Source organism: Leucoraja erinacea, chromosome 22 (genome assembly GCF_028641065.1).
Source record: "Leucoraja erinacea ecotype New England chromosome 22, Leri_hhj_1, whole genome shotgun sequence".
NCBI lineage: Eukaryota > Metazoa > Chordata > Chondrichthyes > Rajiformes > Rajidae > Leucoraja > Leucoraja erinaceus.
Window position 1 is genome coordinate 26,573,400 of NC_073398.1, and position 25,667 is coordinate 26,599,066.

General features: G+C 44.0%; 1 protein-coding gene across 1 annotated transcript in view; it reads left to right on the top strand.

The window, feature by feature from the left end:
- shank3a (SH3 and multiple ankyrin repeat domains 3a) overlaps window positions 1-25,667 on the top strand; it is a 530,257-nt gene that overhangs the window by 421,165 nt on the left and 83,425 nt on the right. Inside the window, exon 19 of the mRNA XM_055653270.1 lies at window positions 21,034-21,114. Within this exon, the coding sequence (XP_055509245.1) occupies window positions 21,034-21,114 (81 nt within the window). The remainder of the gene's footprint in view (window positions 1-21,033; window positions 21,115-25,667) is intronic.

Sequence of the window (25,667 nt, forward strand, 5' to 3'; positions counted from 1 at the left end):
AATATATATTGATTTAGACGAAGGAATTAAATGTAACATCTCCACGTTTGCGGGTGACACAAAGCTGGGTGGCAGAGGACAGAATAGAGAATGCTATGAGGCTGCAGGATGACTTGGATAGGTTGAGTGAGTGGGCAGATGCTTGACAGATGCAGTATAACGTGGATAAATTTGAGGTTATCCACTTTGGTAGCAAGAACAAGAAGGCAGGTTATTGTCTGAATGGTGTCAGATTAAGAAAAGGGGAGGTGCAACGAGACCTGAGTGTCCCTGTACATCAGTCACTGAAAGTAAGCATGTAGGTGGAGCAGGCAGTGAAGAAAGCAAATGGCATGTTGGCCTTCATAATGAGAGGATTTGAGTATATTAGCAAGGAGGTCCTACTGCAGTTATACAGGGCCCAGGTGAGACCGCACCTAGAGTATTGTGTGCAGTTTTGGTCTCCTAATTTGAGGAAGGACATTTATGCTATTGAGGGAGTGCAGCGTAGGTTCACCAGGTTAATTTCCGGGATGGTGGGACTGACAAAAGATGAAAGAATGCATCGACTGGCCTTCTTACATTCATTGGAATTTAGATGGATGAGAGGGGATCTTATAGAAATATAATAAAATTATTAAGGGATTGGACAGGCTAGATGCAGGAAAAATGTTCCCGATGTTGGGGGAGTCCAGAACCATTGGTCATAAAATAAGAATAAGGGGTAGGCCATTTAGGAAGAACTGGATGAGGAAGAACTGTTTCACCCAGAGAGTTGTGAACTCTGTGGAATTGTCTGCCACATAAGGCAGTGGAGGCCTATTTGCTGGATGTATTCTAGAGAGAGTTGGATATAGCTCTTAGGGCTAATGGAATCGAGGGATATGGGGAGAAAGCAGGAACGGGGTACTGATTCTGGATGATCAGCCATGATCATATTGAATGGCAGTTGTTGGAGCCATTAAGCTTAAGTAAGTTTATTATAGTCATGTCTAGTTACATTTAATTATTCTGCCTGTGTTAATGTTGGTGGGATTTAACACGTAGTCTGGTGTGTGTGTTTGGCTAGAGGATTCTGGCGCAGACTCTCAGATGATTAGTTATTAGTTTTCTACCATGACCATGAGCATGATTGGGACATATATATGTTGTCAGACGATGTACTTTTACAAAAAGAAGTTTTTATGATTTATATGACATGAATGGAATGATGATTAAGAATGGAAAGTTATGAGTTATTTCATTGTTTTGTATTACTACAATAAAGAAGCTATTAATCAAGCAACTACTTCTAGTAGATTCATCTTTGCTGTTTCAAATGTGTCGTGGAGTGTGCGAGACTACTTTTCTAATCATCCCCGATAAATTAGTGGCTATCGAAGGTTGAACTTTGCGAAGTTGTAAAAACCGCCACTACATTTAAGTAGAAAATTCATTACTAGGGAAGAGTAATAGCAAAAGACTGATTCAACAATGAATCGAAGCTGCTGGATCTCTGCCAGAGATTACAACCTGAATTCTGGAAGAAGAAAAGACACCTGGGTCATCGGAAGAAAGAAGACTTCATTGACCGAGGGAGGGCTGTAAGAATTGATATATATGTGAGGTATATCAGAAGTTTAAGTCTAAAAACCTGTAAGGGATTCTGCAAAAGTTTGGAAAGTAGCCAAGAAGTTTGTTTATAGTAGCCAGAACAAGTGTTGTGACCTTGAAGAGCTCAGAATTGAGCAAATGTTTTGGAACTGAGATGATGTATTTGAATTCTTTGAAGGTAAGTCAGCTCGCTTAGAGTGAACTGCCTTGGAAATTAATTGGATGTTATAGACTTCTATAGATAAGGCAAGCTCAGCTAGTGATGTTCACAAAACACTGAAGAAAGAACACGTCGGAGTCTTGGAAAATAATTAGATGTTTTCAAGTATTTGCCATTTTATTTCGAGAAGAGCTTCAAAATAATTGGATTGTTTTGGAGCTACGAATAACATGTGCTGGTTGCCAGCTCTGCACTTGGACAATGATCTGGCAGTCAGTCAAGGGGATTAACCCATGAAGCGACAGACAGGTGAATATGAAGAGGAGCCACAAGGGGGAGCTGTGGAGTCAGAAAATATGGAAGAAGAGAGACCAAGCGAAATGAGAAGGGAGAAGCAGCCTACCTGGAAAGATGCCAGATGAATAGAGACAAGTTATGGAAGCAGATGATCAAGAAATTTGAAATCTAGAAAAAACTAATGGAATACAAAGAAAATGGGATGATAGTGCAATCTAATCAGGAGCAATTACTCAGTCTTGGTCTCGAAGTTGGAGAAAAGCAAGACGCATTGCTGAAAGCGCAAATGTCTGAGGAAGAACTCAAAAGACACACGCAGTGGCGCCAAGAAAAAGTGGAATTTTTCGATGGTTTTGTAGAGTAAGTGAGGAAGCGGTTATTTGAGATCAAACAACTTACGCACTCTACAGTCAGAAGTGCGATGCAACAAGGTGTTGAAGTGGGAGAAAAAATTGGACCACAAGATAGTACCTCAAGCGTCTCAACACAAAGATTTGGACGAAAATCTGGTTCTGTAGCCAGTTCAATTACAAGGGTCTCTGCTCAAATGGAAGCCGAAGCTGAATTAGCTGCATTCTCACTAGAAGCTACCGCCTTGGAGAAAAAATCTGAGATTGAGGAACGAAGAAAATAGCTGAAGAGAGAAGCTGAACAGTTGGATAGAGAGGCTGAGGAACAAGGAGAACAGCCGAGGAGAGAAAAGGAATAGCTGGGAATAGTCACGAAGGTGGCAATTGCCAAGACGAAGAAGGAGGTTCTGGAAGGTCAGGGTTCAAGATGCGGCTCAAGAATATCTCAGAAGAAGAGTTCCTTAGTCCAAGAAGGAGAGGCTATGCTGAAAACAACAGCTAAATCAAATCTACAGCCAGAGAATATCATGAACTAGCGCTGCGTAAGTGGATGGGCGACAAAACTTCATTTCAGCAACAAGGAGCTAGACCAAAGCAAATTACTTTTGGGCTGTCCGTTGAGACTCATAATAAGCCGGCGACCCAGCACTTCTCAGAGGCCCGTTTGTGATCCATTTGTGTCCAGTCAGGGACAAACAACTGGTCATGGGACTCGTGACAAAACTTACATAGACCAGTACTCTTCTGAGAAGCCTGTTTACCATTCTTCTGAGTCCAATGAGGGATTTCAAAAAGAAATTTGTGAATTGGTGAGGAATCAAATGAGAATTAGCGAACTGCGCAACATAATATCTCTTCCACTTTACCTCCAATGGAAATTCCTAAGTACGTTGGTGATCCTTTGCAATATGAAACTTTCATAGACCAGTTCGTGGAAAACTACTAATGAAAGAGATCGCTTATGATTTCTGGAGCATTACACAATTGGATATCCAAAGCAGCTTGTTGGAGGTGTTCGGCATTTGCTTGCAGGTGAAGACTATCGAACGGCAAGAGAATTGCTTAGAGATTGCTTTTGGTAACGAACACCAGATTGCTACTGCATACATGAAGAAGGCCTATGCTTGGACAGCTATCAAGGCAGAAGGCGCAAAAGCATTGTGTGAGTTTGCGATATTTCTTAAAAGTTGTTGTAGCTCAATGAAACATCTCAACCACATGCAAGAAATGAATGTTGTTAGCAATATGAAAACTTATCACTCTAAAACTGCCCTATAGACTTAGAAAAAAGTGGAGGGATAGAGCAGGTCTGTTACAGGATGGTGAGGATCGAGAGGCGATGCTTCCTGGTGAATTTCATGGAAAGGGAAGCACGGTTAATGTCAAATTTACGCTATGGGAGTATTCAAGATCCTAAACCAATTGTCAAAGGTTCTTCCTTTACTAAAACAAAAGGAAGATCAGGACCTAAGGAAAGCAGTTTTGCTACCGCTACAATACCTGTAGAAACGAAAGGAGGAATGAAAGGAGACGCATCTACCATAAAGCAAAAAGAGTTCTGTTTGTCATGTGATGAGGTTGGTCACACCATAAGGTGATGTTGAAAATTCAAGAAGAATGAATATAAAGAAAAGATGGACTTCTTAAAAGAGAAGGGAATCTGCTTTGGATGTTTGAAGAAAGGACACATGGTTAAAGACTGCAAGAGTCGTATAACTTGTAATAAGTGCAGAGAAGATCATCCTGAATTACTTCATACTGAACAGAAGAATACGGAAAAGACGCCGGATCAAATAGAATAGAAGGAGAAGCCAGCTACTAGTGATGTTGTTACCTCACCTCAAATAAATGAGCATATTGGGGCCGGGGTAGAAACATGTATTTTCTCCATCTTAAACCCATGTCTCACGGTGTGAGTCGATCCACGAGTGACCCCGAGTTTAAAACAAATTAAACGCGTGGTAATCACGTACAATTAACGTAGCGGGAACGTCGGAACTCGTTGACGCAACTTAGCGACTCATGGTGCTAATGGCAGTTACCCGAGAAACTTGTTAACTCTTGAAAATTTTTAAACATGTTTAAAGATTTCCACGAGTCAAATTCACTCTTGAAGTTAAAATTTGAAACATTTAAACTCGTTGTAAGAACGTAGTAGCCCGTGAGTTTACCGTAGTGATTCATGAGTCTACCGTGGGCACTCTTTAAATCAGCGGGACAGGCAGCATCTCTGGAGTGAAGGAATGGGTGACGGGATGACATTTCGAAATTTCTGCTGCGTCTTTGTGTTACTCCAGCACCGTGTGTTCACTTTTTGTCAACCAGCATCTGCCCTTTCCTGTGTATGACATTATTTGTATCCGTGGCAGTTGATTGTCGCTCCCTTCAGTTTCCCAGGGGGTCGGGACGGGACTGGGGTTGGGAGGGGAGGGGGGGGGTTGGGGGCGTTGGGGTGACTTAGTACGGGAGACTAGTGTACTGACCAAAGATCGTAGAGGGACAAGATAGACCACTCCTCGAAAAACGCGTAGTATGACGTGTGTGACCGTCGACGCCATATTGTTAAGCATTTATTGGGCTGTAATGGCGTCCTCAGCTAAATCTTCATCTCACTGCTCCGCTATCAAGTATTCTAATCGTAAATCTAAACGACCCAACCTGTCATTCTTTAGGTTCCCCAATAAAAAAGAAAGGTGAGAAAATATTTTTATTATTTTCAGTCGATATTCTGTCGTGAAAATGGTATTTTCTGTTCTCCCATCAACGGCCATTGGGAAACATTAGTCGGTACATTAGAAAGTTCTTAGACTTATTTTTAATAGTTCTTTACTCACCACAATAATAAAGACAATTTTAACACTTCTGTACGTTTTTGGTTTTGTTTTGTAAGGGATTAGTCTGCACAATATGGCCCGCGGACACATTAGGTCCAGTGACCAGGAGATTTTTCGAGTCCGAGAATGGGCGGCTGTTACCCATTATATTCCTCGAACACAGGGACATAGCAAACAACACTCACATACATACAAGACATCACAAGCCCGCCGTGAAGAAGGGTGCAATCAAATATTATATAACTCTGCTCTATCATCTTTGGGTGCAGTGGTGGGTCGGGGGGTTCGGTGGCGGCGGCCGCAATCAAAGATACTAGTGGAGCTCTGCTCTATAATCTTTGGTCGGAATGGGACGGCTGCGCGTTATAATGTGCTATCGTTCTACTCTCCCTCTCCCCCTTATCCCTCTCCCCCTTGTCCCTGTCCCCCTTCGCCCTGTCCCCCCCTTTCCCCTTCTCCCTCTCCCCCTTCTCCCTCTCCCCCCCTTCTCCCTCTCTTCTCTCGATCTCTCTCTCTCTCTCTCTCTCTCTCTCTCTCCCCCTCTCTTCGCGATCTCCTTCCCTTCCCTCTCTCCCACCCTTCCATCTCTCCCTCCCTTACCTCTTCGTGAGAGTTGGCAGCTCTGCTATGCCTTGGGTTCAAAAGAGGATAGATAGAAAATACTTAATTGTCTTTGTAAGAAGATTTTAATAAGCTCTTCTACATTTAAGGTAAATTGACATATTAGAGGCAAAACACATTTTCAATATACAGGTCTCTCCACACAACTGAAAACAATTGCATTTAAGTGATATATCATCCATTGTTCAGGCAAGTAGCACTAGGTTACAATAAACTTGCATATTCCAGGAATTCATCTCATAAAAATGGGAGAGGCTTAAATGCATTGTAAAATCATAAATCCATGTTGACTTGGACTAATGCTTTTACTGCTATCCAAATGCCCCCTTATTACATCTTTAATAATTGACTCCAGCATCTTTCACACCACCAACGTCAGGCTAACTGGTCTGTAATTCCCCATTTTCTCTCTCGCTCCTTTCTTGAAAAGTGGGATAGCATTAGCTATCCTCCAATCCACAGGAACTGATTGTAAATCTATTGATCGTTGGAAAATAATAGAAACATAGAAATTAGGTGCAGGAGTAGGCCATTCGTCCCTTCGAGCCTGCACCGCCATTCAATATGATCATGGCTGATCATCCAACTCAGTATCCCGTACCTGCCTTCTCTCCATACCCTCTGATCCCCTTAGCCACAAGGGCCACATCTAACTCCCTCTTAAATATAGCCAATGAACTGGCCTCGACTACCCTCTGCGGCAGAGAGTTCCAGAGATTCACCACTCTCTGTGTGAAAAAGGTTCTTCTCATCTCGGTTTTAAAGGATTTCCCCCTTATCCTTAAGCTGTGACCCCTTGTCCTGGACTTCCCCAACATCGGGAGCAATCTTCCTGCATCTAGTCTGTCCAAACCCTTAAGAATTTTGTAAGTTTCTATAAGATCCCCTCTCAATCTCCTAAATTCTAGAGAGTATAAACCAAGTGTATCCAGTCTTTCTTCATAAGACAGTCCTGACATCCCAGGAATCAGTCTGGTGAACCTTCTCTGCACTCCCTCTATGGCAATAATGTCCTTCCTCAGATTTGGAGACCAAAACTGTACGCAATACTCCAGGTGTGGTCTCACCAAGACCCTGTACAACTGCAGTAGAAACTCCCTGCTCCTATACTCAAATCCTTTCGCTATGAAAGCTAACATACCATTCGCTTTCTTCACTGCCTGCTGCACCTGCATGCCTACTTTCAATGACTGGTGTACCATGACACCCAGGTCTCGCTGCATCTCCCCTTTTCCTAGTCGGCCGCCATTTAGATAATAGTCTGCTTTCCTGTTTTTGCCACCAAAATGGATAACCTCACATTTATCCACATTATACTGCATCTGCCAAACATTTGCCCACTCACCCAGCCTATCCAAGTCACCTTGCAGTCTCCTAGCATCCTCCTCACAGCTAACACTGTCCCCCAGCTTAGTGTCATCCGCAAACTTGGAGATATTGCCTTCAATTCCCTCATCCAGATCATTAATATATATTGTAAATAGGTGGGGTCCCAGCACTGAGCCTTGCGGTACCCCACTAGTCACTGCCTGCCTAATGAAGAACTCAACCATATTATGGTCACTCTTGCCCAAGGGGGCAGTACAACAAGATTGCTAACTAACCCTTCCTCATTACTCAATACCCAGTCTAAAATAGCCTGCTCTCTCGTTGGTTCCTCTACATGTTAATCATATGTATAAATATATATGTATGTGTATATATATGCATGTATATGTATATGTGTGTATATATGTATGTATATATATGTTTATATGTGTGTATGTATGCATATAAATGTATCCATATGTATGTGTGTATTTGTATGTGTGGATATGTATGTGTATATGTATGTATGTATGTGTATATATGTGTGTGTATATATGTATGTGTATATATATGTGTGTGTAAATATATATATGCATATATATATTATTACTATATAATTATATATATAATTGCCTTTATGGTTTATGTATATCATCTTACAAGACAAATAAATTAATAGCGATTATTTAAATCAAAGTAGCTTCTGATACATGAGAATAAACTATTATCTCTAACTTGCCTCTCACACACAGACACACATTCATATAAATATATTAAATATATATACGTTAAATTTAATTTTTTGCAGTGTGTGTTAAAGCAATACAATGCAAGGGAAACTACACAAAGGAGGGGTCTGTTCCCGCTACAAGATACTTGAGGATCTTTGCTTTGGATCAAAGATTATAGCGGAGCTCTATAATCTTTGCTTTGGATCACAGCGGGTGGAATACCGGAAGTCGAGTGTCGCTGTAACAAATGGCGGCCGTGACGTTCCGTTGCGTACTACACGTCAGCCCATTGAATTTCGAAGGAGTGGTCTATCTTGTCCCTCTACGATCTTTGGTACTGACTGTGTGGGCAGGCACTTTTTGTAGTGATTGCCCATGGGGTTCACTGTCGAGGACTTCATAATGCAGAGATCATTATAAACAATGGAGCGATTAACCCTGGAAAGGGGGGGGAGACTTTTCTCTGAGTTGGGCCCAGGAAACTGAAACAGGAATTTTCTTGAGGTTATTAACAACAGATAAATGGATGGGAAGGGTTTAAAGGGCTATGGGCCACATGTAGGCAAATAGGACTACCCCAAGACGCCAATTTGGACGGCACGGCCAAGCTGGGCCGAAGGACCTGTTTCCGTGTTCTACAGCACCATGACTAAGGCCTATCTCATGGGATTGACATGTTTTGTACTTTTCCTTTCTAAAGATGTTGTATATTTTGGTGACTATTGCACACTGCAGACCAGAAGCGCCTTCAATACCCAGAGAGAAGGGATGGGCGGGTTAGGTGAGCAGGAGAGTGGGGTTGTTTGCAGTTGCACAGGGAGGGGGCAAGGGCTGGTACAGTTCCTAGCCTCAGCTCCTGTTCTACCGAGCGTGTGGACGTGGACGGGTGGTTTGGTTGGCGGCGGCACATGGTGTGGCAGAGCCGGCGTGCCCACTGACTCCCGTCCCCCCTCCTTCCCCCCCCCCCCCCGGTCCGGAGCCTCGCTGGGAGAGAGCCCCCGAGCACCTGCCCCGGGGCGACTGGCGCTGACTGATCTGCTGGCATCGCCTACGTGAAGACGGTGCGAAGCACCCGTGCCTGGTGCAATGGGCGGGGAGCTGGAGAGGGGAGGGAAGAGGTCACACACATGGCCGGGAAGCAGAGGGGTGGGGGTGGCGACAGACAGGGCCAACAATGAGATGGAGAAAGACAGAAACACCAATGTGCAAAGGAGACCTACTTAAAAGAGAAGGGAATCTGCATTGGATGTTTGAAGAAAGGACACATGGTTAAAGACTGCAAGAGTCGTATAACTTGTAATAAGTTGATCTCTCTCGCGCTATGGCGGGTGATTGTCGCCTGCCCGCTGTTTCTGACGCTAAAGCCTTGGGATCGTTGCCCTTCGTGTTGGCGTGGAGGGGGAGGGGGGTATTGTGCTGTTTGATCGCCCCCTGCTATCCCAGGGACAGGGAGACACGCCGACTTTTGAGACTGGTGGGCAATCATTACCAAAGTGTCTGCCCACACAGTCAGTACACCTCTCCTACACTTGTCTCCCATACTAAGTCAACCCCCCCCCCCTTGTCCTCAGTCCATTTACCTGCCTTCCTCCAGGCCCAACCCCCATCCCTGCCGGGTGTTCGCCATCCCCCCCTGACCTCCCCCTCTCTGATACCGAACGGTCGGTCCTCAGCAGTTCCACGCCCGCCACGGCTTGGAGCTCTTCTACCATCGCCTTCGCCTCACAGCGATTTTCCATGGGAATGTGTCCCTGCCCCGCACTGTTGATCCCTTGTCCCGTCTCCAACGGATCCCTTCTTCGTGCACGCCCCCTCACAGTCTTCCGGCTTTCGAACTTTTTATTCAAAACTGCCGGCGGGACATCAACCGCCTCAACTTCTCCACTCCCCTGTCTCACTCTAACCTCTCCCCCCCTGAACGCACTGCCATCGACTCACTCCGCAACAACCCAGACAGGGTTATCAAACTCGCCGACAAGGGAGGGGCCGTGGTAGTCTGGCGCGTTGATCTCTACAAAGCTGAGGCCACGCGCCAACTCTCGGATACCTCCTCCTACTTACCCCTGGACCATGACCCCACTGACGAGCACCAGGCCACTATCTCTAGCACCATCATTGACTTCATCAACTCCGGCTCCCTGCCCGCCCAAGCCTCCAACCTCATCGTTCCCCAGCCCTGCATGGCCCGATTTTACCTTCTCCCCAAAATCCATAAACCTGACTGCCCTGATAGACCAATTGTCTCTGCCTGTTCATGCCCTACAGAACTTATTTCCACATATCTCGACTCCATCATATCCCCCCTGGTGAAATCCTTCCCGACCTATGTTCAAGACACCTCAGACACTCTCCGTTGTCTCCAGGCATTCCATTCTCTAGGCCCCCATCTTCGCCATGGAGTCACTCTACACTTCCATCCCCCACCTGGATAGTCTCAAAGCCCTCCGGTTCTTCCTCGACCGGAGAACCAACCAATACCCGTCCACTGATACTCTCCTCCGCCTAGCGAAGTTGGTCCTTATCCTCAATAACTTTTCGGTTGACTCCTCCCGTTTCCTCCAAACACAAGGCATAGCTATGGACACACGCATGGGCCCCAGCTATGCCTGCCTCTTTGTAGGGTATGTCGAACAATCCTTGTTCGTGGCTTACCAGGGCCCCATCCCCGACCTCTACCTCCGCTACATCGACGATTGCATTGGTGCTACCTCCTGCACCCACACGCAACTCACTAACTTCATCACCTTCGCTACTAACTTCCATCCGGCACTGAAATACACCTGGAAAAATTTCCGACACTTCCCTACCATTTCTTGACCTCACTATTTCCATCGCAGATGATAGACTTTTGACTGACATCCACTATAAACCCACTGACTCCCATGGCTATCTAGATTACACTTCTTCCCACTCTGCTTCCTGTAAGGACTCCATCCCCTACTCCCAATTCCTCCGTCTACGCCGCATCTGCTCCCAGGATGAGGTGTTCCACACCATCGGAAATGTCCTAATTCTTCAGGGAACGGGGGTTCCCCTCCCCTACCAAAGATGAGGCTCTCACCAGGGTCTGTTCAATACCCCGCAACACTGCTCTCTCTCCCCATACCCCCACTCGTAACAAGGGCAGAATCCCCCTAGTCCTAACCTTCCACCCCACTAGATTAGATTAGATTAGATTAGATAGCCTTTATTGTCATTCAGACCGAAGTCTGAACGAAATTGCAGCAGTCATACATATAATACAATAAAAAACAACAATAAACACATATTAACGTCTACCACAGTGAGTCCACCACTAGCCGTCACGTACAACAAATAGTCCTCCGTCATTTTCGCCACCTCCAACGTGACCCCACCACTCACCACATCTTCCCATCTCCCCCCCCGTCTGCTTTCCGCAAAGACCGTTCTCTCCGTAACTCCCTGTTCAATTCTTCCCTTCCCACCCGCACCACCCCGTCCCCGGGCAATTTCCCTTGCAACAGCAAGAGATGCTACATGTGTCGCTTTACCTCCCCCCTCGACTCCATTCAAGGACCCAAGCAGTCATTCCAGGTGCGACAGAGGTTTACCTGCACCTTCTCCAACCTCATCTATTGCATCCGCTGCTCTAGATGTCAGCTGATCTAAATCGATGAGACCAAGCGTAGGCTTGGCGATTGTTTCGCCGAACACCTCCACTCGGTCCGCATTAACCAACCTGATCTCCCTGTGGCTCAGCACTTCAACTCCCCCTCCCATTCCGAATCCGACCTTTCTGTCCTGGGCCTCCTCCATTGCCAGAGTGAGCACCACCAGAAACTGGAGGAACAGCACCTCATATTCCGCTTGGTCAGTCTGCATCCCCTTCTCAGCTCTCCCTCAGCCCTCTGGCTCCTCCTCCTCCTTTCTTCTCCCCCCCCCCCCCCCCCCACCCTGCATCAGTCTGAAGAAGGGTTTCAGCCCGAAACGTTGCCTATTTCCTTCGTTCCATAGATGCTACCGCACCAGCTGAGTTTCTCCAGCAATTTTGTCTATCTTCAATTCCTTCTTGAACATTGTTTCATTTACATCACAGGAGGTGTGTAGGGGTTGCAAAAATTGTAGCGCTATCGTGTACAGTTTTTGCGCAAATACAAACCGGTCAAACAAACCAGCAAACAAACAAGATGAGAGTTTTAGTAATGTATGGATACAATGGACTCAAAGGACTAAATGGCCATCAGAATATTGCCGGAACCATCTCTAATATGGTGCATTGACTCGCAGCTGGGCCTTTCAAGGTTGATATCAATAAGGACCTTTTAACAAAAAGGATTGCATAAATCTCAAACTCTCTCCACAAAAGGGTGTGGATAATTGGGGCAAAATGAATGATGTGTTAGATCATTAATTTTAGAGATTTTAACTAATAAAAGATGAATGCAAGAAATCTGAAGATCAACCATAAAAATATAAGAATTTGTAGGAGATTATCACAAAGCACATGAAGCTATCTCTATACTAAGAAGTATGCCCCAGATACATCACAGGGCAGGTATTTGTGATTTTATAACCCAAGATATTTTTAACAACTGCGTTAACATTTTCCCAGTATGCCCTTATCTTTACACAGTTCCAGAAAATATGCAAGTGGTCTGCCTCCATACTCCCGCACAGCCTCCAACAGTGTTGTTGGACAGCAAGTTGCCTGCTTTTTATTTTGGGTGTTATAAAAAAGAGTTAGGTTCTTCCAACAAAATTCCATACTAATGAGCTTGTGGATGTACATTGTGTTTCACACATTTGATACCATACTTCTTCTGTTATTTGTATTTTTAATTCTACTTCCCATTTTGTTTTTATGTAGAGCGTTGATTCTCCCCCGCTGACCTCTTATTCTAAGACATGATTCTTTATTCAATACTCTTCAGCCAGGATAAACAGCTTCCTAGCATCTATCCTGTCAGGCTCGCACACATTCCTCTAAATAGCAATGCATTGACATACATGCATTGACATACCGGTTAATCTGCATTTGGAGTGGTAACCTCATTTCTATCGTTGTGTTCCTGTCACACCGGAGGGCTGGTTCCCGACAGAGATCCCCGTTGTGACGAGAGTCATGGCAACTCTCCCCAAGTGCACCTCGCCATCCCTCTTCCTACACCTATCCTCCTCCATTCCCCGTCATCCCCCAGTACCAACTCCCCCTCCTGTTCACTCTCCCTATTCTTTCCCCTCTCCTCCTCCCCTCCCCCACTCCCTCCCTGATCTCATCCTCCCTCTCCTTTCGCCTATCCTCAGTCACTCCCTTCCTCCCTCCATAACCACTCTCCCCTCCTTACCCCCCTTGACGTCATTGTGAACTGGAAGCAGCTATGTTTTTTAAAGTGGAGGGTTATTTTATGTAAATAAGATCCCATTGTGATGTTATTGTGGGGTGGAAAACTGCTGACGGGCAGTTCTTTTTCAAAATAGTTTTTTAAATTATAAATTAGGTCCTATTGTGATGTCATTGTTGGGAGCGGAACACTGCTGATGGGCAGTTTATATAAATGCGATCCCATTGTGACATCATACGTTGCTAAATGCCAGTGCAGATGGAAGAGATTTTTGTCAAAGTGGGGTTTTGTAAAGTTTAAAATGTGAAAAACTTGTAAAATATACTATCAATCTGAACAAAATAGAACAAACCACAGGACAATGGTGAGTGAGGTGGACCAAAAATTGTAGCGCTATCTTTTATCGTTTTGGCATAATTACAGAACATCACAGACATGCATAAACAGGCAGAAACAAACAAGATTAGTTTTAGTAATATATACTAGACCAAGTGGGACTCTTTGGGCCCCATTCCACCACTCAACCGTTCCCCCAATGCAAGCCGTTTCCACCACTCACCCGATCCCCCAACGCAACCCGTTCCTCCAACGCAATATTTCATTACTCACCATAGCCGCCAACTGCGCTGGTGTGTCTCATACACTCCCTCACCCTCCTCTTCACCGTCCCTCTTCTCTCCCCTCTCCTTCTCCTCTCCTCCACTCCCTCCCTCACTCCCTCCCTCTCTTTTTCCCTTCCCTCAGTCACTCCCTCCCTCACCTTTCCCCTATCGCACTCCCCCACTAAACACAATGTTTAAATAATATTTCTCCTCCTCCCCACCCACTCCCTCCCTCCCCTTACAACAAATGTATCATTGCACTGAGTGGAACACTGTTGATGGGAAGTTTATGTAAATGAGATCCCATTATGATGTCATTGTCAGGTGGAGCACTGTTCAAAGGCAGATTATGTAAATGAGATCCCATTGTGACGTCATAGATGTAACTGCCAGCAAATGCCACTGTTCAAGGCATTCTTTCTCGAACTGGATTTTGCAAGGTTGAAAATGTGAATAATTTGTAACATATAACATCAAGCCGGACGAAACTTGATAAAAAACACACAAGATAATTGTGAGTAAGTTGTTGCAAAAATTATAGCGCTATCGTGTACCGTTTTGGCGTAATATCAGGATCACATACACACACACACATAGAAACAAACAAGATGGGTTTTAGTAATATATACTAGACTAAGTGGAACCCATTGGGTCCCTGTCACACGGGAGGCCTGGTCCCCCAACGCAACCCGTTCCCCCAACGCAACCCGTTCCCGCACCGCAAAATTCCACCACTCATCCGTAGCCCCCAATTGCGCAGGCGCGGCTCATTTCCCCTCATCCCCAGCACTCTACTCCCCTCCTCTTCACCCTCCCTCTTATTTTTCCTCTCCTCCTCCAATCCATCCCTCACCTCTCCCTCCCTCTCCTTTCCACTACCCTCAATCACTCCTCCCTCCCTCCATAACTCCTCTCCCCTCCCTACCTCCCTCCTACCCCTCCATTCCCCACTCCTCACCTCCCCCTATCCCCTCCACACTCTCCATCCTCAACTCCCCCACTTTCCCCCCCTCCCTCCTTACCCTCTCCTTTCCCTCAATCCCCCCACTCTCACTCCTCACTTCCCCACGATATTTCCCCTCTCCTCCACCCCTTCCCCAATCCCTCCCACAACTCTCCCTCCCTCTCCTTTCCCCTACCTTCAGTCACCCCCTCCCTTCCTCCATATCTCCTCTCCCCTCCCTACCCCCTCCTATCCCGCCACCTCCCCCACTCTTCACCTCGCCCTATCCCTCCTCACCTCCCCCACTGCCCTCCTCTCCCTCTATTCCCCGCTCACTACATCCCCCACTCGTCTCCCTTTATTTCCCGTCCTCCCCCACTCTCCCTCCTCACTTCCCCCCTCTCTCCCTACGCCTTCCTCTCCCTCAATCCCCCCAATCTCCCTCCTCACCTCCCCAGGTATTCCCCACTCCCTACCTCCCTGCCCTCCTATCCCTCTATTCCCCCTTCTCCCCCACACTTCCTCCTCACCACCCACACTTTCCCCTTCTCCCTCTCTACCCCCTCCTCTCTCTCAATCCCTCCATTCTCCCCCCACACCTCCGCAGGATCTCGAGGTTGCCGCTCCTTTCCCTCTTTGTGTGCCGGAGCAGCAGCTGCCTCGGGCTTCGGTGGCTGCGGACTTTGGGCCGAGGCGGCTGCGGGTTTCGGGCCATGGCGGCTGCGGGCACGCAGGAGCGCCAGCAGGAAGGTGGGCGCCGGCAGGAAGGTGGGCGTGGCAGGTGACTGACGGCGGGGGCCGGCCAATCAGTGCACCAATGGTGCAGGAAGGGGCGGCGCTGTCCTGGCCGTTACTGACAGGAGAGGAAAGATTTTTAAACCTTAATAACCTTTAAAATATACCACCAATCTGAACAAAACTTGGGCATTTGCAGCACAGGACAACGGTGAGTAAGGTGGCGAAAAATCGTAGCACTATCGCGTACCATTTTTGTGCAAATTTAAAAACAACGCAAACCGGAAGATGAGAGTTTTAGTTATGTGTCAATAGATAGATTCTTGGGCTTCTCATCTTCCTAGACCGTTTTTGGGGATTTAGGATAAATTACTTCTACTTAGGTCTTGTGATTCCTGTGGTGGCTAATGTAGAACTGCAGAAAGAAACCTGTACTATCAGCCACTCTTGGCAAGGGCAAACTGCAGTTAGAAGCCTGAGATTGCAACACCTCCTCTTTTGATGATCAGGACTAAGATGCTGGGATAAGTCCAAGATCAGTAATGTCATCGCACTTGCACTCTGATGATGAGGATCAGTGCTCCCATGTGGTCCTGGACTTTTTCACCACTGTAAATAGAATAAACTATGTGAGTTCATCCTATTGTGTCGGTGTGGTCATTGCCGAACCTGGCGTCATCCTCTGATGCCATACTGGTGAAGAATGCGGGCAAGACCATGCTAGCTAATCGCATGATGGGAGTGGCTATTTGTTGGCCACTTGAACTTTGTCAGCCTACTTTATAAAACCCAGGCATCCAAGCCAGAGATGTGACTGGGAGAAGGGAGACAACAAGAGTAGGTGGAAAAAACAAGTGAGCGAGGAAGGGAGACAAAGAGCGCTGCTTCCCTCCTAGTTGTGTTCCCCTGTTCCAGGTACGAGGAAGAATGAGCCACTGGGATAGCCCCAAGACCACCAGCGCCAACGTGTGGTCAAGGCTGACTGTTGGGAAAAGAAGCCCAAGAAAGCCAGTGACTCGGCCTGAGGCTAAGACTGAGTGGCCGTGGCAAGCCTGAGATGCCAGAACCTCTTCTGCCCCAGACAATGAGGGACTGCTCCCACACACACACATAGAGGCAAATACTAACTGCAATGATAACCCAGAGATTGCCTGCGTCGCTTCTCCAACCCAAAGCTCGGCAGCCAGGAAGAAACCTCTACCGTCAGCCACTCCTTTCAAGGCAAAGGCGAACTGCAGGAAGAAGCCTAAGATCACCACACCTCATTCGAAGACTAAGCTGCTGGGACAAGCCCAGGATCCCCAACATTATCACACATGTGCTGTGATGGCGAGGGACAGTGCCCCCATGTGGACCTGAACTTTCTTACCACTGTATATAGCATATACCATGAGAGTTCACCTGATTGAGAGTGTCGGTGTAGTCACTGCCAAACTGTGGCATCCGTCCGCGACACCACACTCCCTTTGCCAGGAGATAGCACCTGAGAGATGGGTAGCAGTCCACACTTTCCATTGTTTAGCTATTTTCAGGGGATATTGTGGTTCTGTGGGGTAGGTTGGTAGTGACTTTTTGCCTTGCAGATTACAAGAAGAAAATGTTGGAAACACTCAACTAATCAGGCAGCATCTATGGAAAGAAGAGTAGTGATGAATTTTTCACATTTAAGATCTCTTATCAAAAACTGTTGTTTTTTTGCCACTAAATGGGTGGGGGAGAAATGAATGGGTCAAAGGGAATGGAATAGGGCAATGTTTTCCTTGATAATAAACTCTACATTAAGTCATCTAGTTGACAGGTTGATGAGGATAGTTAGAGAGGGGGAGAAAGAGCATGAACAAAAAACATATAGAAACTATTAAATGGGGACATTTAGAACGGGAGATCATGCACAAAGTGACGTAAAAGCTTCATAATGCAGAGTGAGTTGAAGGAAATGCCCAATAGGTCAGGCTAAGCTCCTGGAGAGAGAAAACCTGAGCCAATATTGTAGGTAAATGACATAGCGAATTATATGCCGTTGTAGAATTCAATGTTGAGTCTGACAGACTGCAAACATGACTAGAAGAAAATTGAGCTGGTGATCCTCACATTTACAAATGCTAGATGTTTACAACATTTTTATTTTTAATTCCAAATTTCCAGTATCTGCATAATTTTGAGTTATCGTATAGATAATGTATGTAATGCCCATTCTTGTATATTTCAGTGAAAGTGTCCACCATGGCTTGGAGCTCAGCTCTGAGCGTGTACAAACAGAAACGTCAATTGCATACTGCAGGTTGCACACTGAGTTTTGGGTAACCTTGATTCTGGAATTTAGTTACCGTCGGTTGAACGACTTTTCATTAGTTCTGATGACTGGCTTAATTTCCAGGAGATTAGTAATTGAAGCACAGTAAACTTGAACTTTACCAAGCCATAGCTCCAAATAAAGTTAAGGGAACACCACCAGTCAATATACTTGCCTTTTTCAAACTCACCAATTCTTTTGACTCCATAGTTGGAAGGGACTGTGGAATATTTAAACTGTCAATTTAACAATCAGTCTGCAACCAATTTTAGTGATAAATGGAGTGTTAGATCACTATCGTTCACCTGAACAGATGTTGACTGGTTTAATGGTCTCATGCTGACAGCATCAATTCTTTCATTCCAGACCTGCAGTGTAGTTGATAGACATTCATTCCAAAGTCTTCCAATTGCCAAATGGGGCAAAACAATATATTGTGCTTGTGAATCACCTGTATTATTCTACATATGGAGCTTGGCTTCAAATGTAGTCAGACATGGGAATATGGACCTACGTTTACGGAAGCAATATGGTTCCTAATTTAAAGTCATAAAATCTCTTCATATTGAAAGATCAATTAACGATTGATTGAAATTGCAGTTTAGAAAGAGGCCTTTCAGACCACTGAGTCCATACCGACCACCGATCATCCACTCACGTTATGTTTTCCCACCTTTGCATCCATTCCCTACATACTAGGGGCAATTTACAGAGGCTAATTAACCTACAACATGCACATCTTTGGGATGTGGAAGGAAATTAGAGCACCCAGAAGAATCTCATGTAGTCCCAGTGAGAACATGCAAACTCCAGAGACAGTACCCGAGGTTAGGATTGAACTCAGGTCTCTGGCGTTGTGAGGCAGCAGCTCCTCCAGCTACACAATTGTGTTGTCCAATATTATATAATTACTTTATTTATATAATGAAAGTTGTCTGTATAAATTTGTCATACTGTAATTACTACCTGTCATTTATAATGGTAATACAGCACCTCCATTGGGGTAGTATGAAATCACAATATGTAATCTATATGCCATGGTGTGGTTCTAGCTATAAATAATGTGACAGAAACCTCTAACAGAAACAGTCAATAGGAGTTACATACAGGCATATGGATTTTCATATATTTATAACACTTCATTAGTTTAAAATTTATTCCATTTATTGTGCTGAATTCCATAAAAAATTTCAGAATATAATTCCTTTAAGGATTTCAAGATTTTTACCGTATAAATTAGCAATATTTTTGCTAATGCTCCTACATAATTTATACTTACCACATTTAACATGTTTTTAGTACCGTAATATTGAATAAACTGCTCTTGTAGTGATGACATCAGTCACCAGTTCCATTTCTTTGATCTGAGTAGTGACAGCCATGAAGCAAATAATGGAAAGAGGAGTGTGGAATGAGACAATGCAGTGTTTAACCGCATGGAGGCAATGAAAGTGTTTGGCAACCGAGAGATCAGGTGGGCCCAAGTGGACTGAGCAAAGTTGTTCAGCGAAACGATCGCCCAGTCTACGTTTGGTCTCGCTGATATATAAGAGTCTACACCTTGAACAATGGATACAGTAGATGGGGTTGGAGGAGGTGCAAGTGAACCTCTGCCTCACCTGAAAAGGTTAATACCCATTAATTCCCCTTCCCATTCCCACACTGACCTTCCTGGCCTGGGTCTCCTCCATTGCCTGAGTGAGGCCAAATGCAAATAGATGAACAGCACCTCATATTTTGCTTGGGCAGCTTACAACCTAGCGGTATGAATATTGATTTCTCTAACCTCATGTAACCATTGCTATCCCTCGCTCTCCATTTCCCCCCTCCCCATCCTAGTCGTTGTACTAGTTTCAATGTCGTCCCACTGGGTTACTCCAGCTTTTTGTGTCTATCTTCGGTTTAAACCAGCATCTGCAGTTCCTTCCTTCACATTTTGTGTACTTACAATAGTTTGTTATCTTTACAATCAACTCTAAATTCCCAGTTCTGTAACACCAAGGCGACAACATGTTTGCTCATAGTCAAGTTAATTTTTAGCAAGGTTGAACTTTGTGCCTACTTTCTGCCTCCCACCGGAGCAGTAAGGCTATACTTTAAAAAGCAAAAATAACGTCACCAGTATTGAAGGGTAGATGAAGGTGATCTAGATAATGAAGAGGAAGTAAAGAAAAAGAGAAATAATAGTTTGGAGAAAACGCATGACTGAAGATGGAATAAAAGAACAGCCAGAGAGAGTGAGCAAGGAGGGTAGAAGAACAAGGGAGCAAACATCGAGGCCAGTTGGTGCTGTGTGCAACCTATATTGCTGTCGAGATTAAACCAAATATGTGGTACTACTGGAGCTCTGTCAGCCTGTCTACTTACCCCAGAGAAGGAACATCGACAAGCTGTCTGATGAAGCGGAAAACTGGCCTGTTATCTGTTTAGAAGAAACCAGTTTACCCACCATCTGAAATATTTTTTTCATGTATGCTGATGCCGTTATTCTTCGATCCAGCTCTCAGTGACATTCTGCGTCCCTCTCACCAATAATAACCCGAGTCTGGATGTGAATCTTCTATTCCTGCAATTTTAATCTTTGCTAGCTCATTGGAAGCTTGTTTTGTTTTCATACATAGTAGCTATTTACAAATGGATACATCCGAAAAACGTACATTCACACCGTACTTATCACAGGGCTTCTGAAGCACGACTAAAGTGCGAGGGAGGATGGGAAGAGGAGGAGGAAGAGGAGGAAGGGGGTTGCCTGCTGGCCTTGTTTCCATGGTATTCCCTGTTGAACATTTGAATACCGTATTGTTCATATGCAAGCCATAGCCTGGAAAAATCTCGACACACCTGAGACTGAGAACAGACTGAATTCCTTTACGCTCTTGAGTTGGATGTTTTATGGGGAGAAACATAAAAATATATATATATTTTCTCAATATCTATGTTTTTGTGTGGTGAAAAGTAACTTAAAATAATTTTACTGCTGCAGGCTGACACTGCTACATTCTGGGATGAATAGCACTGTTTAGGAAAGATGCAGGCAACACTCAGCAAAGGATATATGTGGTGCACTTCTCTCCAAACCCACTAGGCCCAAGCTTCTTCCACGAGGGATAGCATGAAGAAGTTTGCTTCCACGCGCAGTTTGAACAAGATCCTTCAGCAATGTGATGACTCCTGTCAGGATTACGACGAGATTCAGGCAGTGGAGAAAAAATGGCATCTGCATATCGGAGGCGCTAGAAAGGTCCTGGGCAGAAAGTCAAATCTCTCATCTCTTTTTATTTCAGCCCCACCACCCCCGAAGAGGGCACCAAGTACTACGTTGACTCTCCGCTCCAAATCCATGACTGCTGAACTCGAGGAGCTAGGTAAGATATTGTTTATTTATTCATTTTCTAATTGAAAAATTAATCAACTGATTAATCATTTCATGAGGCACTGTACAACACGTGTATGTCTTTATTTCAATGGCTATACATGTATAATGCATGCAGGACAAAAGTAAATCATTCGCTTCTGTTTAGTACTGTATAGCCCATGTGTCTCTCAGTGTCAGAAACTATATATATGTGCAGTATACATTGGGTTAAGAAATTAAATAGTTTCTTTCTGGTATTATAAGGTCCAAAACTGCAGTGATAGCTCCTGTATCCATGGTACTCGAGATATAAAATTACTTGATTTAGTACTTTACTAGTCAAATGTAGCTAAGTATTGGGTACATTTGTGCATTTTAAGATGGGATGTGGGTTTTGCTATTCTGAAAAATGGCACTTTGTATCTTTCCTTGAATTGCCACAGCTCTTGTGGCTATAATACCATCATAAAGTGTGTTGAGTGTTTACAGAATTGACTAGTGTGAGCAAGGATTAAATCTCATCCAGTATGTCTGAAGTCTGCTTGAGGCCAGACTGGTTAATAGTGAAAGTGTAAATTGATTGAAAAAGAAAGATTCTTCCCATTGTCAAGACATTGCTTTTTGCACTGTAATTCATTTTCTGCTGATTGCATGTGCCTGACGTATTTCTCTATTAGCTCCAGTACAAAATTATGTGCGACAAGTTATAGAAGAGTATAGGTCAGAGAGCCAACATGGCCTCATTCCTTTAGTACTTTCCCAGGTATCCCAATCCAGAGCCATATCTTATCAAATTATCTTCTAATATCTTAGGAGTTTCTTTAAATAACTTCCCTCTAGTGCTTTAATACTTCCATCAGAGCCCATCCTTCCAGTTACATACTCTCTAAATGAATCCCTTCCTTCCAATAACCTAATACTCCCATGGAAACCCTTTTCAGTAGACCCTAGGTCTTTCATCAGAGCCGTAGAGAAAATAGCATGGAAAACAGCTATTTTGCCCCTTCGGCACTGACCTTCAACCACCCATTTATACCAATCCTACATTAATTCCTTTATTAATCTCACCATCTCCCTCCAGATTCTACTTCTCACCTACACACTTAAGTCAATTTACAGTGGTCAATTAACCAACCAACCTTCACATCTTTGAGATGTGGGAGAAAATGATCATAGGGAAAATATGCAAGCACAGCATGGACAGTATCCATGATTAGGACCAACTCCAGATCTTTGGCTCTTTAGGCTCCAGTGTGCTGTCCATCAAAGTATTTTGAACCTCGTTCAGTTATTAAGTAAAGACGTTCTTCTCCATATTAATTTTATGTTTTTGCTTTATTAATTTACAATTTCTTCTTATAATTATTGGATATAGCCTCTTGATGTCATACATGGCCTTATAGAGGCTATACATAGCAGTAACCTCCTTCACCAAAAAATGCACATTCCAGCCTTCTTTAATTTTATTCTTTCAATAGCCGTGGCTAATTTATTGCCTGTCCCAAATTTTGCTTGTGAAAATATCAGTGAGCTGCTTCCAGTATTCACTGCAGTCTTTACTAAAGTACATTCAAAAAGTTATTGGGTGGTGAGGACCTGGATTTTGAGTTAGCAGTGACGAAAAAATTGCCAATATATTTTCAAGTCAATTGGATGAATGAGATGGAGCGGAATGAGATTGATAGAGTTCAGTTGTGCTGATGGACTTTTACTACCTGGGAAGAGAATTTATAGGTTTGAGAGGATTTGTCAAGGAGCCCAGTTGAGTTCCATGGTACATCATAATCCCATTTAAAAGATGGTGCAAACTGTACACATGCTTCATCTCTGAAATTCAGCTGTGTATTTGGATCAAAACTCAAACGAGTTTTGAAACCTAGGGAGATTATTGATGAGTGTCTTTGACATCGTCGTTCCTATCATTTTCTATCACATTGCTAATGTATAGAATATGAATTGTCCAAACTGTATTTTGCCATCTTTTTAAACCGGATATACATTTCAATATATAATTCTCTAGAAGGTCATAACCATTGTTCTTTGTTCCTGTACTATCCAAATAAAATATCTCCTACATTAGAACTCTGAACTGACATGTAGGAGAGCAAGATGCCCCCTTGAGCAATCTGCCTGCACTTCTATCTGGCATTCATCCATTTCCTCTCACCTAGATTCAATTGGGAAATGGACTGATAAAATCCTGAAATGATGGCAATGTTGGAACAAGGTTATAGGAACAATTAGATTTTGGTCAAGCAATCTGCCTCACAGCTAGGACTTTGTCAGATTTCAGAGCTTTGTGAGCAGTGTATCACATAAACTGAATCAAATTCATTCAAATTATTTTGTTTAGTTCAGATTGAATTTACTACTCGTGTATTAATATTAATTAGAAGGATATTTTATGTATATTTTTCACCTATTAATTGAATTACAATTGAATTATAAATTGGGGCATGTCAGAAGAGTGAGATGTACATCCTGCACCACTTTGGAACCTCTGGATCGTTCCTTTGTTCCAGATAATCACAGTATAGGAAGTGTTGTCAACTGGAGAACCTCAACCTCAACATAGAAAAATAGGTGCAGGAGTAGGTCATTCAGCCCTTCAAGCCAGCAAGCCATTCAATATGATCTTGTGTGATCATCTAAAATCAGTACCCCGTTCCTATTTTTTCCCCATATCCCTTGATTCCTTTAGCCCTAAGAGCTAATCCTAACTCTCTCTTGAAAACATCCAGTGATTTGGTCTCCTCTGCCTTCTGTGGCCAAGAATTCCACAGATTCACAACTCTCTGGGTAAAAAAGTTGTTCCTTGCCATTAATGCCTTGTGCCATTAATATGAAGGTATTCGCAGAGTACACTGTTTAGTGGTCACCCCTATTGTTACAGTCACAGACTGCTGCCTCTTTAATAGAGAGCAGCTAATTGGTGATAGGGCTAATGCTGGGTGGTTCTCTAAGTGTTTCCGCATCTCAGTCCTAAATGGCCTACCCCTTATTCTTAAACTGTGACCCCCCCTTGTTCTGGACTCCCTCAACATGGAGAACATTTATCCCACATCCAGCCTGTCCATTTGTTTAAGATTTTTATATGTTTCTATAAGATTCCCTCTCATCCTTCTAAATTCCAGTGAATATAAATTGAGGCATAGTACCCATGTCAGACATGTGAGATGTACATCCTGCACCACTTTGGAACCTCTGGATCGTTCCTTTGTTGTAGAGAATCACAGTACAGTACAGAATCTAAAGAAAGTAAAGGCAAAAATGAATGGATTACTTCCAGAAAGATTAAAAAAGTACAGGCAGGTAATATAGAGTATATAGTATGGACAACCATCTTATTTGACATACTCAGTTCAGAATATTGATTAGGTAGCACTTTTCCCAGTTGAGGACAGCCAAAGCCAAGACTATATGAGACCAATAAGTTACAAGGGATTCTATTATTAGGGCTGTGGAAAGAAAATGCACACAATTCTAGAATAGTATGTGCCTCCCCATTACTAGGATTTGTGCTTCCCTAGTGCCAGGATTAAAGATACCACTAAACATCCACAGAAAATTCTGGAAGAGGAGGATGGAAATCCATATGGATTTTGATTCATGTGGATCTTGATCCATATCAGTACCAAAGATGCAAGCAGAAAATGAGGACCTACTAGCAAATTTTACGAGTTAGGATAAAGATAAGAAGAGCCTCAAAAGTCATAATCTCCAAATTTAAATCTGTGCTACCTTTCAGAGATTGTAACAATAAGAGGATCACACAGAAAAAGCCTGAAGATTTTGTGCAGCATTGGGAGCTTTAATTTCCTGAGACATCCACACCAGTGCTGAGCGAGATTAATCTGGAAAGGCCAGATGTATTACATCTCAATAGAACTGGCACAAATGTCTTCCTGGGGAGGTTTGCTGTGCTATGGAATGTTCTGAGCAAATTTGAGAGGAATCAGACTAAAGCCAATGTTCAAAAACTCTTTAACCAATCTTTAGGATCAGGAATACATGGCTTCCACTCCCGTATTGTGGATTCTGATGTGACTTACAAAACCAGTTTAGGAAAAATAGAGTCTTGCACACGTGTGAGAGAATGGGCCGATAGAATATATGGGTGGAAGTCTGTAAAATAGTGCAATCCTGCCACCACTCACAGAGTATCTGTGTGCTCCCAGTGCATGGCCATGTGGGTCTCAATACCATACCACATGCCACCTAGTCCAGAACTATTTAGAAGGGCAGGGATCACTGCTAATTTTAGGCCATTTTATGTCACGTCATACTCTTCAATCACCCTTTTTCCAAGTTGACCAAATGTTGAGCTGGCACATTTAAGGTTCTGGTTTGTTCTGAACGTTTGCATACCATCGGTGGCAGCTCTGATTTGCTCTGAACCTGTTTATACCTCTAGTTTCTCTCCCCCTGACTCTCAATCTGAAGAAGGGTCTCAACCCGAAACATCACCTATTCCTTTTCGCCAGAAATGCTGCCTGACCTGCTGAATTGCTGCATCATTTTGTGTCTGTCTTTGGTGTAAACCAACATCTATGCTGTGCCTAC